General features: G+C 36.5%; 1 protein-coding gene across 6 annotated transcripts in view; it reads left to right on the forward strand.

The window, feature by feature from the left end:
- LOC138823808 (lysine-specific demethylase 6A-like) overlaps positions 1 to 16,899 on the forward strand; it is a 172,552-nt gene that overhangs the window by 128,811 nt on the left and 26,842 nt on the right. For 5 of the 6 annotated variants that reach the window (XM_070017362.1, XM_070017363.1, XM_070017366.1 and 2 more), the window contains 4 exons: positions 2,381 to 3,150; positions 12,747 to 12,876; positions 14,773 to 14,878; positions 15,508 to 15,713. In XM_070017362.1, coding sequence (XP_069873463.1) covers positions 2,381 to 3,150; positions 12,747 to 12,876; positions 14,773 to 14,878; positions 15,508 to 15,713 — 1,212 coding nt within the window. The remainder of the gene's footprint in view (positions 1 to 2,380; positions 3,151 to 12,746; positions 12,877 to 14,772; positions 14,879 to 15,507; positions 15,714 to 16,899) is intronic. The other variant, XM_070017368.1, reaches the window with a different exon arrangement.

A 16,899-nucleotide genomic window follows, 5' to 3' on the forward strand; every position in this document is an offset into this window, starting at 1 on the left:
CAGAGTTGCCCTCAAGTACACTGAACCTGACTTTTTTTTGTGTGTCGGTTATGGGGCCTGAACTCTGGGTCTGGGCGCTGTCCGTCAGCTCTTCACATCAAGGTGAGCCCTCTACCACTTGAGCTACAGCGCCACTTCCAGTTTTCTAGTGGTTTATTGGAGATAGGAACCTCACGGTCTTTCCTGCCCGGGCTGGCTTTGAACAGTGCTCCTCAGATCTCAGCCTCCTGAGTAGCTAGGATTACAGGCATGAGCCACCGGCGCCTGGCTTGAACCTGCCTTTCTTATAGGTGTTGGAATTCTATTGATGACACCAAGGAGATTTATATTTTGGTCCATTGGAGCCATGACTATAGTAGCATTTGCATTTCCAATAAAACTAACGTAAAAAGACATACATTTTCTACTTGGAAAATGTGGATCTCTCTTTTGGAGAGAATTCTATCCTAATATCAAAAAAATTCATTTCTATATCTTTGAACTATAATCTTATATACTCCTGAGATTCCTGGAGACTCAACTGTCAATGATACTGATGCTAATCTCTTTGGCAGGGTACTAAAGAGATACCTTTGATACCTCTTTTTCTGACCAAATTTTCCATATCTTTTTGCTCTATTTCTCTTTGCTGCTGATTCTTCAGTGTAGTTTTTTTAAAAGCAGTAAGTAGTACTGTTGTTACTGCCTAAATGCTCTGCTGCTTTGAAACAATTTCTTTTACCAAATAAATACCCTGTCACCTTTAACTATTTATTATTTGTTTCCTTTGGCAATACTTTGGCTTGAATTCTAGTGTTTTAATGTGCTTCCATTTGATGTCTCCAGTCTTTCTTGCTTTAATTTTTCAGCTAGGGTTTTTGTTTCATTTGTTTCTGCCTGCTTTTGTTGGGCTTTAGAAAGCAATCCTCCTAACTATGCCTTCTGTATACTGGGATTATACACTTTTTTGGAGTTACAGTATTCTTGATTTTTGCCTATACTGAGCTCAAACCATAACCCTTCCTGACATATCTGAGACCATAAATATACACTACAACACTTACTTTAATGTATCTCCTTCAAGTTATACTCTCACAAAAATATCATGGAATAGATAAAATGCCTTCAGGTTCTTTACTTTGATGAAGCATTTGGGTTACTTGTGGTTTGATTTCCAAAAGTCCTCATTTCCTTCTAAATCTTCAAACACATTTTTCTTTCACTATTTTGGTCAGCATCCTGGACTATTACCAAAATCACCTGTCAAAATCTCCTTAAATCATTTAAGCTTTCTCTAGGCTCTCCAAACCTAAATTTCTAAAATTTCTAAATTTTTCCAAACTTCTCTGAATTCCTCTTACAAACCCATTCTAAACTGCTTCACATTATCACTATAGTGAATGGCACTGTCTTTCACAGCTACTACCAATTTTTCTCATTACCTGTCTAGTACTCTGAAGTTGCTCCTTTAAATTATGGGCTAGGAATAAAATTCAGAAGTAAAACACCTGGCTAAGCTGCACAAAGCCCTGGGTTTGATATCTAGTGCCACCAAAAAAATCGCCAAGAAAAACATAAAAGGAGGGAGGGTGATATAGAAGGAATATTATTTAGCATTATCTTTATATTTGTAGCCTAACAAATTTTGGGGGAAATGCTCTCTATTAATAGTCATTAACTGATGACATTGTATTTAGAATGTGTATCTATTTTAGAGGTCTGCAGAAAAGTAGAAATTCAATAAACTATTCCTAAAAATATTCTTAGAGATTTTTTCCTTTTGAAGATTGTTGCTAATTGCTCAGCATTTCAAGTTGAAGCATAACTTTAAAAATGTTAAGAAATGCACTTTATTTTGGGAGGTGATAGTATACCTGTAATTCTAGCTACTCAGGATTGCAGTTTGAAGGTGGCCTGGACAGAAAAGTCTGTATGATTCTGATCTCCAATTAATTAGCAGAAAGCTATAAGTAGAAATGTAGTTCAAGTGGTAGTGCACCAGCCTTGAGGATGTGAGGTCCTCAATTAAAACTTCAGGGATAGAATGCACAGAAAAAACAACTTATTTTGTATATTAAACTTAATATGAATTGGTGATTGGTTTATGTTGTTTGTGTTCATAACTGCCAGTGACTGAAAATATACTTTTTAATTTTAATATATAGGTATATTTTTCTGAAAATCAAAATGTACTCATCAGGATTTACTAATGTTCTTAGCTTACTCTCAAAATATGCCCTCTTATAATGACAATATTTGGAGATATTGTATATTTCTTTTTTTTTAATGGCTATGCTTTTATTTATCATTTTAATCTTTTAGTCCTTAGTGTTTATGCATTCTGAGTTTGTACAATGGGATACTTAATAGGTATACCAATTTTATTTCTTTCCTGTTTTAGGGTCTTCATAAAGGTCAAAGTTCATATCTGACAGGATTTAATAATGAACAACCTTTATTTTCCACTGAGTCCAACAAATATCTCCAGACATCTAAGATTGTGAAGAACCAGAATGGACATCGCTCTCTTCCTAAAAATTCAGCAACACAAGAGGATGCTCTTAATCATCTCTCCTTGCACTCTCATATTGCTACCTCAGGTGAACAAAAAGACATTGCCTTAGTCAAAGAGAGCAAGCCTTCAAGAAAAAGATCCTTGGGGTCTGAAACAAGTATGCATCCTGGAAACACATCAAATAGTTGTCCTGGTATCAAGAGACTTTCTAATTATGTCCATCAGATGACAGGAGTTGCTAGTCCTAACTGTGGAGATTTTGTTTCACCAAATTTAGCAATTGAAGATAATCATCAGCTATCTTCCTTGTTTGCTAAAAATGCCAATGACAATATGGATACTGGAACTTGTGACAAAGTCAGTAATTGTTATCCAGCTATTCATATAAAGACTGATAATCATGTTTTCTCTTCACCCTCTTCATCCGTTTCTATAGCAACATCTCCAATGTCCACTGACCAGACTAATATACACACTGTTACCAACTTCAGCAGTCCTCCTAATGGGTTACCCATAATTAATGGAGAAGAACTAGAGAATTCACAGAAATCTATAAATGTTGATCTGCGTAGAGTTAATCATAAATCACATCCTCAGATACCATCAATGTCTGTGTCTATATATTCCAATTCAGCAGAAGTTCTGAAGGCATGCAGGTTAGTGTGGAAAAAATTCATAGAATGTGAAAATGATTGATTACTGTCAGTTCAGAAGAGTTGAAATATGATTTTGATCTGTTTTTTAAAAAATAAAGCAAACGGACACCAGTTGATCAAATCTGCTAATCTTGGCTATTCAGGAAGCTAAGATCTGAGGATTATGGTTTATAAGCAGTTAATGCAAGAAAGCCTGTCAGACTTTTATCCCAGTTAACCAGCAAAATGCTGGAACTAGAGGTCTAGCTCAACTAAGTAGAGTGCTAAGCAAAAACAGAGGAAGGATAAAAAGCTCTTTGTTCAAGGGAATGGGAGCATAGGGGAGGAGTAGGGAGAGACAGAGGCAATGGAAATACATTTCAGCTCTTTCAAAGTGTGAAAATCCAGGTGCTGGTTGCTCACCCCCATAATTAGCTATTCGTAAGGCTGAGATCTGAAGATTGGAGTTTGAAGCAAGTTTGGGCAGAAAGCTTTGTGACACTTTGATCTCTAAGTAACAAGCAAAAGCCAGAAGTGGAATGGTAAAGTGTCAGTTAGCCTCACAGTAAAAGAGAGAGAGAATTAGTCCCTAAATTCAAGTCCAAGAATTGGCATAAAAATAAGGTAAAGTGTCCAAAGAATAAAAATGAAAAAAAACATCAAACAAAAACCCAAACACACTGAGTGTGGGGGATGGTGAGAGAAGTACTTGAAAAGATCTTGTACATGCTATGCAGGACCTCTACCACTGGAACCATGCCTCTAACCCTCATGACTATAATAGGTTATTTTACTGCATTTGTATCATGTTGAAAATAAACCTTTCAGATTATTATAATTTTTTTTAATTTAATTTAATTTTATTTGTGAACATACTGTACAGAGGAGTTACAATTACGTGGGCAGGATAATGTGTACATTTCTTACCAAGCATTGCAGCCTCCTCCTCTGTTTACCCTTCACATCCCTTCCCAGCCTCCTCCCTCCCCCCAATCCCAATCCTTCTCCTCCCCCCCCCCCCCCCCCACCGACGTTGTAAAGCTAATTTCGGACATGACAACTTGTACTTCTCTATTATAATTTTTTATGTTGTTCCTTGGGCTTGAACACTGGGCCTGTGTGCTATCTCTGAGCTTTATTTTTTGCTCAATTCAGGTACTCTTAAGCCACAGCTCCACTTTTATTTTTTTGCTGTTAATTGGGAAAGAGTCTTAAAATCTTCCCTGTCCAAACCATGATCCTCAAATCTCAACCTCCTAAGTACATAAGATTTCAAGCCTGAGGCAACAATACCTAAACCTATCAGGTTTTGGAAGATTTATTTTACAAGATTTTTAAAGATAAGAGTATGGCTTAACTGATAAAGCTTCTTGCCTAGGAGACGTGAAGTCCTGGAATCAATACCTGATATTACTTGGTGGCAATATCTTTTTAATTATTTAAATATCTTTTAATTACAATGTTTGTATTTATTTTCTACTACTGAGTTTGAACTCATTATTGCTTGACTTTTTTCCCACATAAGCTAGAACTCTATTTCTGCCTATTTGCTGATTAATCAACTTTGCCTAAGCGCTGCATAGTAGGCACCACCTGTGCCTACCTTGTTTTGTTTTGTTGTTTTATTTTTGGGTCCGGTCGTGGTGCCTGAACTCTGGGCCTGGACACTGTCCCTCAGCTCTTCAGCTCAAGGCTAGCACTCTACCACTTGAGGCACAGCACCACTTCCGGCTTTTTTCTTTTTTCTTATGTGGTGCTGAGGAATCGAACCCAGGGCCTCATGCATGCAAGGCAAGTGCTCTACCACTGAGCCACCTTCCCAGCCCCTCCCCCCACCTTGTTTTAATTGTTGTATTATCCACTTATTTTTACTGTTTTGTGCCAGACCTGGAGCTTTTAATTCAGGTCATGGGCTTGTCCCTCTTTTTAATTAATTAATTTTTTTGCCTGCAAGTATTATTGTTTTTTCTCTGCAGGAATCATTTCTGTGAATGAATCTTTCACTTTGCCACTAGAAAAGAGACACCATTTTAAAAAAAGGGAAAAACAGATAACAATGAAAAAAAGGACCGTGTCAGCAAAAGGGAGAGTGGGGAAAGAAGTGAATCTCAAAGACTAGGTTCCAAAGTTGAGGATTATTCTATTGCAGCAAAGAACCAGATGATAGATAGTTAGTTTTAGCAGCTTCATCAGTTGGTAAAGGAACGTGTTCAGAGCACAAGTCTTTAAGAATTTAGGAAAAGAAACAAAATTTATTAATTTTCCTAGTTAAATATTATTGAGGCAGATTAAATTGTTAAAGATTTTGTGGACAGAATGTCATTCATTTCTGTAATCATTGAAGTAGGGAGTTGGGCTAGCTTATTTAAACAAAATTTAAAAATAATTTTTACATATTAATTTTTTTCAAAGTAAGCAGCATAGTGAGATTATTTTATTTTATTTTATTTGTTGGTCGGTTGTGGGGCTTGAACTCTGGGCTTGGGCGCTGTCCCTGAGTTCTTCAGCTCAAGACGAGCGCTCTACCGCTTAAGCCACAGTGCCACTTGCGGTTTTCTGATAGTTAACTGAAGATAAGTCTTACCGACTTTCCTGCCCAGGTTGGCTTTGAACCTCAATCCTCAGATCTCAGCTTCCTGAGTAGCTAGAATCACAGGTGTAAGACACTGATAACCCGCTGAGATTATTTTTAAAAATATGTAGTGATGGTCTTAACTATACCTCTTTTCTATACCTCTTCACTCTCCCCCCACATCCTGACGTTGCTTTAGCTTTAATCATTTTTATTTTTAGTCAAAGCAGGTTTGCTCAATTCTCTTAAAGCTATTCTAAAGATAACTTTCTCGCCATTAGAGAAAGGAAAAGAAAAGGGTTTCTACCTGGGAAATATTAATTATTTTGGGAATCTTTTTTTTGTTGTTGTTGTTGTTGTTTTTAGGGCTTGAACTCTGGACTTGGGCACTGTCACTGCACTCTTCAGTTCAAGGCATGCGCTCTTTTACGTGAGCCACAGTGCCACTTATGGTTTTCGAGTGGTTTATTGGAGATAAGAGTCTCATGGACTTCCTGCTCAGGCTGGCTTTGAAGTGTGATCTTCAGATCTCAACCTCCCGAGCAGCTAGGATTACAGGCCACCAGTGCCTAGCTTGGGAATCCTTTTTATTGCTGTCAGTTTTTTGTTTTGTTTTCAGGTGAATTATTATTACATTGCCAGGTTTGAATCCCTGACCTCAAGTGATCCACTGACATTAGCATACTGAATAGCTGGCACTTGTATGTGTTTATCACCATGCTAGCTTCTAGTCAGTGATTTCTAATCTCTTTGTTCTTTGGTGGTCTTGATTGTAGTTATCACATTCTTTTTTGGGGGGAGGGAGTTTCCGGTTGTGGGGCTTGAACTCTGGGCCTGGGCGCTGTCCTTCAGCTCTTCAGCTCAAGGCAAGCGCTCTACCACTTGAGCCACAGCACCACTTCCAGCTTTTTTCTTTTTGCTTATGTGGTGCTGAGGAATCAAACCCAGGGCCTCATGCATGCAAGGCAAGCACTCTACCACTGAGCACGTTCCCAGACCCACATTCTTTTTCTTATAGACTAACGTATTGATTTTGGCTTGGTTGTGGTGCTCATACCTTAAATTGTAGCTATTCAGCATATTGCAATATGAGGATTTTAGTTTGAAGCAAACCTGGGCAGAAAGTCCATGAGACTCTTCAATTAACCATTAAAAGCTAGAAGTAACATTTGGCTTAAGTGGGAGAGTGCAGTCTTTGTGTATAAAAGTCAAATCTGAGTGGGAGGTTTTGAGTTGCTTTGGTACTGGCATAAAAACAAGAATAATTTTAGAAAGAGATGATTGGATCAGTAACAGCATTCTTGTTCTAGCCTATCCTTTCTTTTTGTTGATGTCTACATTTTTTAATCACTTCATTTCCAGTAAAAATTTTCTTTTTTTTTTTCATTTTGAAAATTTTGAGATAGAGCCAGGAACTTGTGGCTCATAAGTGTAATTCTCGCTACACAAGAGACTGAGATTTGAGATGGTTGCTCAAACCCAGCCTGGATAGTAAAGTCAGTGAGACTGGTATTAACTACCAGGAAATCTTAAGTAGTACTGTGGCTTAAAGTGGCAGAGCTGTAGCCTTCAGCAAAAGAGCTCAGGGACAGCACCAGGCCCCTACCACTGACTCCTCCCCATTCCCCCCCAAAAGAACAAAACTGAGATAGTAAAACTAGAGACCTTATAGAGATACATCTTGTTCTCTCTTAGTTGGTCTGTCTTGTCTGTTATGTCTCTGTATATGCATTTGGGGTTGATCTCAGGACCTCAAGCTTACTATGGACAGCTGTAACCCTTGAGCCTTTATTCCTTTTGCCTTTTTAATTGTGTATATATTTATTTATTTATTTATTTTGATAGTGCTGTCCTTGCATTATGATCCACCTACTTCCATCCCCCAAATAACTAGAATTATGGACTTGTGCCAGTATGCCTGGCCAGAGGCACATTTCTGTTGTTTGCAATTTCTTCTTAGTCTGAGTGATTATGTTAAAAGAAAATCATATATCTTTATATCTTGTTTCCTTTTGTAAATCTTTATGAAAAATAGTGCATAACTTCACTAGGCAAGAAGCTATAGCTTCATAAGGCAAATTCACTATGAAACATCGTCTTCTACATGGTTTATCATTTATGAAACACATTAATTCAACCTCTAACAGTCTTGCTAAAAGTAATTAAAAAAAAAATGTACAGTGAAGCCGGGCACTGGTGGCTTACGCCTATAAATCCTAGCTACTCAGGAGGCTGAGATCTGAGGATCACAGTTCAAAGCCAGCCCCAGCAGGAAAGACTGTGAGACTCCTATCTCCAATAAACCACCAGAAAACTGGAAGTGGTGCTGTAGCTCAAGTGGTAGAGTGCTCGCCTTGAGCTGAAGAGCTGAGGGACAGCGCCCAGGCCCAGAGTTCAAGCCCCACGACCGACAAAAAAAAAAAAAAAAAAAAAGTACAGTGACTGTTACAATTCAGCACTGATGTTAGTTTTTTATATGTAGAAAGTATGACTGAGGATTGTGCTTGTCCTAATGAGTTACTTGAATTATTTCCATCAGCCAAGTTTTTTCAATTTATTAAAAACAAAAAAGACTAGATGCCATGTTTCATGAGTATGATCCTAGCTATTCAGGAAGATCTCAGTTCAAGACACCCTGTGCAAAATCTTTGGGAGACTCTCAGCAGAAAAGGCTAGATGTGTTGGTTGTTTCTCAGTCAAGTTTGGACAAGATTTTTTAATTATGAAAACTGTGGTTCAAGTCAGTTTGGACATAAAAGTTGAAACATTATTTCAAAATAAATAGATTAAAAAGGGCTGGCTGTGACTTAGTTGGTAGAGTGCCTGTATAGAAAGTACTAAGCTCAGAGTTCAGTGGTTTCTTACCAAAGAAAAAACAACAGTTATGTGTAATATACAAATTAGAATAATTTACAAAGTAGTATACTTTATAAATTCCTACATTTAAGTTTTAAAGGGTAAAGTGTTTTAAAACATTGTTCTTAATGCTTTCTAAAGAGCTATTTAGGGGCTGGGAAGGTGGCTCAGTGGTAGAGCGCTTGCCTTGGTGCCTGAGGCCCTGGGTTCGATTCCTCAGCACCATATAAGAAAAAAGCTGGAAATGGCGTTGTGGCTCAAGTGGTAGAGTGCTAACCTTGAGCTGAAGAGCTGAGGGACAGCGTCCAGGCCCAGAATTTAGGCCCCACGACTGGACCCCTCTTCCCCCCCCCAAAAAAAAAAGGGCTCACTCTATTATCATTTGAGCCATAGCACCACTTCCAGTTTTCTGGTGGTTAACTGGAGATAAGAGTTTCATGGACTACTTTCCTGTCCAGACTGGCTTTGAACTGCAGTCCTCAGATACCAGCCTCCTGAGTAGCTAGGATTACAGGTGTGAGCCACTGGTGCCCAGCTAGATACTATTCTTATAAGTTAAATGGAATTTTTAAATTAGGTAGATTTTTACACTTTTTAAATTAAAAAAGTCAGTAATTTTAAGCTTTGTTTATATCTTGAAAGTCTACAATAAATTATTATAGTTAAAGAATGTTAAACACAGTTAAAGGATATTTAATAGAAAATATCGTTTGTTTATATTTCATTTTAATACTTAGTTTCTATAAACAATACAACAACATAAAAAACCTTACTTGAGCTTTTCTGGTATAGCAAAATAAAATAGATAACTTCAAATTATTGTTCTTTGATTTGAAATTAAAATATAGTTTCTTTTGAAGGAAACACCATTACTGCTAAACTTTTGTTCTCTAAAATGGTTTCAGATTCTTGTATGGAATTTTAATCCTCTATCTTTGATATGTAATATATTAGTTACTTTTGAAATTTAAGAATTAGGTAGAACAAGTAATTTTTAAAGGTTTTTTTTTTAAAGGCTTCATATTAATGGTTTAGTTAGGAATATTTAACAAAGAAAAATTAGGGCTTTAAGTAATTTTAAATAATTTAATGTGAGGTCAAAAGTTTACAATTTAAGCAAATGGTTTAGTTAGGAATATTTAACAAAGAAAAATTAGGGCTTTAAGTAATTTTTTTTTTTAAGTCCAGAAGAGAGATATATTTATGGATTAAGACACCAATGACTTCATTCTGGCTGGAATAACCCTGGTTTATCTTTTCATCATACTCTTTGTAGAGTTAACATGTGCTAATAAATGTTTTTTTTTAATTTTTTTATTGTAAAGATACTATACAGAGGGTTACAGTTACATGAGTGAGGTAATGAGTACACTTCCTCTTGAACATTGTTACCCCCTCCATTGTTTTCCCCCTACCATACCCTCCCTCCCTCCCTTCACCAAGGTTCTTTTTTTTTTTTTTTTTTTTTTTTTTGATTGTGATTAAGTGATTACTTAATTTCCGGAAATTCACAGTATTGTGGAATAATGATGCTCATTTAAAGTCACAAGTTCATTCTAACTTTCCTGGAGCAAATTGTCTATCACAGTCTGTAATATATAACGGTGCTCACATGTTATATACCATATATGTGATCAGCAGCATGGGGATATTTGGTAGTGGTTCAACCAGATGAGTGGGAGTTCTTTGTTTCTTAAGTCCTGTTAGTTTTGTCATATCACCTAACATTTTGGATTTATCATCCACTTATCAGGGAGACCATGTACTGTTTGTCTCTTCGTTCTTGACTTACCTCGCTCAACATGATTCCTTCTAGCTCCATCCATTTCCCTGCAAATGCCATTATTTTGTCATTTCTAATGGCTGCATAATATTCCATTGTGTATAGATACCACAATTTTTGGATCCATTCATCTGTGGTGGGGCATCTAGGTTGTTTCCATATCCTAGCTATTGCGAACAGTGCTGCAATAAACATGGAGGTGCACATGTCCTTGTATATTGGTTCCTGTTGTTCAGGGTAGATGCCTAGAAGTGGTATGACTGGGTCGTAAGGGAGGTCAATCTTTAGCTTTCTAAGGACCCTCCAGACTGCTTTCCAAAGTGGTTGTATGAGTGTACATTCCCACCAGCAGTGTAATAGCATTCCTCGTTCTCTACATCCCCTCCAGCATTTGTCGTTGGCTGATTTGTGGATGTGGGACATTCTGATTGGGGTAAGGTGGTATCTCAGGGTTGTCTTTATTTGCTTTTCCTTCACCACCAGGGATGATGAACATTTCCTCATGTGTTTCTTTGCCATTTTTATTTCTTCATTTGAGAAGTCCCTCTTTAGTTCCCTTGCCCATTTAGTAATTGGTTTGTTAGGTTTGGGAGGGATTCGTTTCTTGAGCTCCCTGTATATACAGGATGTTAACCCCTTGTCTGATATATTGCTGGTAAATATTTTTTCCCAATTAGTTGGTTGTCTTTCTAGCTTGGTTGCGATAGCTTTATCTGTGCAGAAGCTTTTTATTTTAAGGTAGTCCCATTTGTCGAGTCTCTCTCCAATTTGTTGTGACCCTGGGACTCTGTTCAGGAAGTTCCTTCCTGTGCCTATTAGTTCAAATGTCTCTCCTACTCTGTCCTGCAGTAGTTTTAGAGATTCAGGTTTAATGTTAAGGTCTTTAATCCATTTTGAGTTGATGTTGGTGCATGGTGATAGGCTGGGGTCCAATTTTAGTTTTCTGCATGTGGCTGCCCAGTTTTCCCAGCACCAGTGGTTGAAGAGGCTGTGTTTTTTCCATTGTATGTCTTTGGCTCCTTTGTTGAATATCAGCTTGCTGTAGGCTTGTGGATTTATTTCTGGATCTTCTATTCTGTTCCATTGGTCTTCGGCTTTAAGTAATTTTAAATAATTTAATGTGAGGTCAAAAGTTTACAATTTAAGCAAATGGTTTAATTAGGAATATTTAACAAAGAAAAATTAGGGCTTCATGTATTTTAAAATAATTTAATGTGAGGTAAAAAGTTTACAATTTAGCAAATACAGTACTCCACTAAATGGAAAATAAATAAATCTAGCTGGGTGCTAGTGGCCTATAACTGTAATCTTAGGAGTTACAGGAGGCTGAGATCTGAGGATTGAGGTTTGAAGCTAGCCCAGGCAGGAAAGTCTATGAGACTTTTATCTCCAATTAAGCACCTAAAAAGTGGCAAGTGGAACTATCCCTCAAAGTGGTAGACTCGAGCACAAAAGCTCAGGGATGACATCCAAGCCCTGCCCTGTAGATCCACGGCCCAGATCCATAAAAAAAAAAAAAAAAAAGGAATCACAAAAAACATTTTAATGCTTGTCTAAATATGCAATTCAGCTGATGCCAAGAGCATTCAGTCTTCCCATAGTTTAGTGTTCAAATGGAGTACAACTTTTTGTGTATATTTTTTATTTTGTGAAAATGTCTCCTTCGAACCCCCCCAAAAAATCTAAGAATGCCTTTGTAGCAAGCCATAATGTATTTAGTTTTTCTGCATTTAAATGATAAAGTACAAATTTGAAATTTATTGAAAAAGGTGTATGTTTAGTGAAAATTGGTCACTGTTCTTGGAAAAGTGAATCAAGCATGTATAATATAGCTAACTTCTGTGCACCCTGAACATTTGTGATTTCAATTTCAAATTCATTGTAACTATACCGTCAATGCTATATGTCTACTCTATTTATAAATTACTGTTTTTGTAAGTTTTGGAGTCTTAAATGACAGTGAAATAATTACATAGAAAATAAATTTTGAGAAGACAGAAAAAGATTTTCTGGATTTGGGAGTAACTATAATGTATTTGGGAATAATTACAACATGTAATGTGGGGAAAGCAATATTCAGTGATATTGATATTTAAGCCTTTTTGGTAAATTCAGATTTTTAATTTTTTTAATTCAATTTTTTTTTCATTAAAAAAGTAGATCTGTATTCCTACTTATGAGACAGGTCCTGCCCACAGTTTGAGATCTGCCCAGTAGGAAAGTTTATAAGACTATTATCTCCAATTAACTACCAGAAAAGTTAGAAGTGGAGTTGTGACGCAAGTGGTAGAACGATTTTGCAATGTGCAAAAAACTTCAGGGATGCATTCCAACAACAACAACAATAATAAATAATATTATATATCTGATAACCTTTATTCTGCTCCCTTTTTTCTTTTTAAAAAGGAACGTAGGTAAAAATGGTTTGTCTAATAGTCATATTTTGTTGGATAAATGTCCGCCTCCAAGACCACCAACTTCACCATACCCTCCCTTGCCAAAGGAGAAGCTGAATCCACCCACACCTAGCATTTATGTGAGTCACTGTTGAATAACTAGAAAATTGTTTGAATTTGTTTTACTTTAGAAGATACACAAATATTTAAATTATTGTTATTTGCCCTTTGGGGGAATAATTACTTTCTTTATTTTTTTCAGAAATGCATGTTGGTATTCCATGTCTGAAAAATGAGTGTTCACGGTAGCCTAACACAAAATAAGATAATTTATTGGCTATGCTCTGACCATAAAATTAGTTGGCTAGTGCTATATTAAATATATTTTGTGAAGCACATATTTTAAATTTCATTCTAAGTATTTCCTTAGATATGTGAGCAACAAAATTATTTGTTCTATTGTCAGATTTTTAAAATGTGCTTCTGAATCTACTACTTGCTAGTTTTATGGTCCTTAAAATTTCATTAATTGTCTATAATCCTAGCTGCTCCGATTCTGAGACCTAAGGATTGCAGTTAGAAGCCAGCTTGGGTGGGAAAAAGTCTGTGAGACTCTAAACTCTACTTAATTCACAGAAAAAAACAGAAGTGGTAGTGTGGCTCAAGTGATAGAGTGCTAGACATGAGCAAATGGAACTCAGGATAAGAGCCCAGACCTGGAGTTCAAACCTCAGAACTAGCAAAAAATAAAACAAAAAATTAAAAAAACATTAATTAGAATTGTCAACTTTGCTTTTTTGCAAGATATTTTATGTAGAAATTTGAAATTAGTTTACATCTGCTAATTTTTACATTCTCCTGAAATTTTGTACCAGTCCATAATTTATTCCCTTTTGAGGTATAAATGAAAAAAACTGTCCTACATTAGAAATAAAGATCAAGCTAGAACAGTAATTTATACTTGTAATTTGCTACTTAAGACAGTGAGTAATTAGTTGGAAGCCAGTTCAGGCAGGAAAGTTTGCTATACTCTCATCTCCAAAATAAAATTGCAAAATACAGAGTGGAGGCATGACTCAGTATGCAATCATGAGGCCCTGAATTCACAAGGCAGTTAAAAGAAAAAGTTGTTTGTCTAGTAGAGTGCCTTGGACTTACCTGTAACTTAGTCAATCCTGAAAGTGGATATCAGGAGGACCAGCTTGTTGAAAAAAAATTAGTTATCTAATATGTGGGTGTGGTACTGTGAGCCTGCCTCAGCAGCTTCCCAAAAGGCTGAAGATTACATCTCCACCGGTTCTATCTCTGTAAGAAAGGCTAGGCGTGGATGTGCAGGTGTGATCCTACCTCCCTGGGGATTTAAATAGGAAGATCTACTTCCACAGCTCTACTTCCAGCTTTTTTGGAAGTTAATTGGAGATAAGAGTCTCACAAACTTTCTTGCTGCTTGTGCTAGCTTTGAAAGGTAAGCCTCAGTTCTCAGCCTCTTGAGTAGCTAGGGTATAGTCATGAGCAATCAGTGCCTGCGCAAACACCATTTTAATTCCACTTGCCATTAAGCTAATATTTAAATACTTGGCAAAAATATAGTGTTTAGAATGAAGTTGTATTTATAAGAAGGTTTTTAAGATTGACTCTTTTTCTGCATAATTATTCTGCTCCTTTCTCCAGTTAAAATTTGTTGATGCTTTTATAAAATGGAAGTAGAATACAGATAAAATAAATACTGAGGAAATAAATATATAATTAAGATTATACTTTAACAAGGTTAGTTTAAAAGTATATTTTGATTTTAAAATTTAATATTCTTTCTCGTACTTATTGTAGAATTACTAGAGGTATACTTGAAAAGTACTTGAGAATCTTGTGTCCCTATAATAACTCATACTGTTTTAGGACTCATATACACCACGATATTAATAATTAAGATGCAAGTGCATTTTAAACTGCAAGACTCATGAAAATATGATACTGCCTTGCAGTATAATATACATGGTCATTTTCTCTGAGATCTAACAAATATTTTAACTTTACAGTTGGAAAATAAGCGTGATGCTTTCTTTCCTCCATTACATCAATTTTGTACAAATCCAAAAAACCCTGTTACAGTAATTCGTGGCCTTGCTGGAGTTCTTAAATTAGGTAAGATTTTTAAGTATTTTAAACATTTCTTTTACTACCATTAAACTTAGGACATCAGTAGAAACTCTGAAATACTTTTAGCATTTAAAATGTTTTAAATTTAGCCTTATCACTGTTTTTCTGACTTTTATCTTTTTCTTTTGCGATTTTTGTCTTTATTCTTATCTTAACTCTTTAACTCCATAAGAATATTTCCATTCATCTGTGACTCTTTATTCCATATCTATATCTGTCTTTTATTAAAACCTTGAAAGTTTTTATAGCATTTTTAGAGCACTTTGTTTTAATCTGTTCATCTTATGTTTAAGAATGCACATCTGCAAAATGATGTGAGATTAGTTTTTGGCAACTTCTTTGTTGGATTTTTTACTTCAGTTTAGATACTACATAATAAATATTTAGTCATATAATAGAAAAATTTTGAATATGAAATATGCACAGTATTTATCCTCGTATAAACACTACAAAATGGCAAAATCCAAGAACTGCTTTGCAAATCTTGTACTAAATGATTGGAGCTACTTTACGAGAAGCTGACTACAAAATTGAAGTTTTAAGAACTTTGAAATTTTTATTGTTGTATCTTTTATTATATTTTATTTTTTAACAACATATATATATTTATTAAGATCTTGGACTTTTCTCTACCAAAACTTTGGTAGAAGTTAACAATGAACATATGGTAGAGGTGAGAACACAATTACTGCAACCAGCAGAAGAAAACTGGGATCCCACTGGAACAAAGAAAATTTGGCGTTATGAAAGTAATAGCTCACACACTACAATTGCTAAGTATGCACAGTACCAAGCCTCCTCCTTCCAAGAATCATTGCGGGTAAGTTTGTTCTATATTAAAACTGGAGAGAAGAGGGCTGGGATGTAGCTCAGTGGCAAAGCGCTTGCCTAGCAAGTACAACGTCCTGGGTTCGATCCCCAGTACCAAAAAAGAAAAGACAAAAAAAAAAGAAATGTCTAAAACTGGAGAGAAGAGTATGTTTTAACAAAGCACATTACTTTTATAATTACTAGCTTGGTATATCTTTTATGTATTTAAACTATACATGAAGTAATAACTGTTCGAGATGTGATATGCACATAAATGGACATGTTAAATTAAAACCTCTTTGTATAAGTATTTGAAAATAATAATAGGGGCTGGGAAGGTGGCTCAGTGGTAAAGCACTTGCCTTGCATGCATGAGGCCCTGGGTTTGATTCCTCAGCACCACATAAGCAAAAAGAAAAAAGCCAGAAGTGGCGCTGTGGCTCAAGTGGTAGAGCGCTGGCCTTGAGCTGAAGAGCTGAAGGACAGCGCCCAGGCCTAGAGTTCTAACCCCACTACCGACCAAAAAAAAAAAAAAAGAAAGGGTGACTGGAGTTATGGCTCAATAGTAGAACCCTTGCCTACCAGGAAGTAAGCCTGGATTTTAATCCTTAGCACCAAAGCAACACCAACAACAACAACAAAAAAAAACCAGGCCGGGCGCTGGTGGCTCACGCCTATAATCCTAGCTACTCAGGAAGCTGAGATCTGAGGATCGCGGTTCAAAGCCAGCCCGGGCAGGAGAGACCGTGAGACTCCTATCTCCAATAAACCACCAGAAAACCGGAAGTGGCGCTGTAGCTCAAGTGGTAGAGCGCTCGCCTTGAGCTGAAGAGCTGAGGGATGGCGCCCAGGCCCAGAGTTCAAGCCCCACGACCGGACCCCCCCCCCCTCCCCCCCGAAAGAAAAAAAGAAAATAAAAAATAAAACAAAACAAGAACGGAACCGTATCAGCCAGGAACTGGTGGCTCACTCTTATAATTCTAACTACTCAGAAGGCCGAGATCAGAGGTCTGCCATAGAAGTATACCAGGGCAAAAAATCTGTGATATTTTTTATCTCCAATTAATCACAGAAGCTCTAGACTTGAGCCAAAAGGAGATCAGGAACACCCAAGCCCAGAGTTCCAACCTTAGAACTAGCAAAAAACAAACAAATTTCCCAAATACAAAAAAAAAAAAAAAAAAAAAAAACAAGAT

The sequence above is a fragment of the Dipodomys merriami genome, unplaced genomic scaffold (genome assembly GCF_024711535.1).
Source record: "Dipodomys merriami isolate MVZ:Mamm:240054 unplaced genomic scaffold, mDipMer1.0.p SCAF_123, whole genome shotgun sequence".
In the NCBI taxonomy this organism is placed as follows: domain Eukaryota; kingdom Metazoa; phylum Chordata; class Mammalia; order Rodentia; family Heteromyidae; genus Dipodomys; species Dipodomys merriami.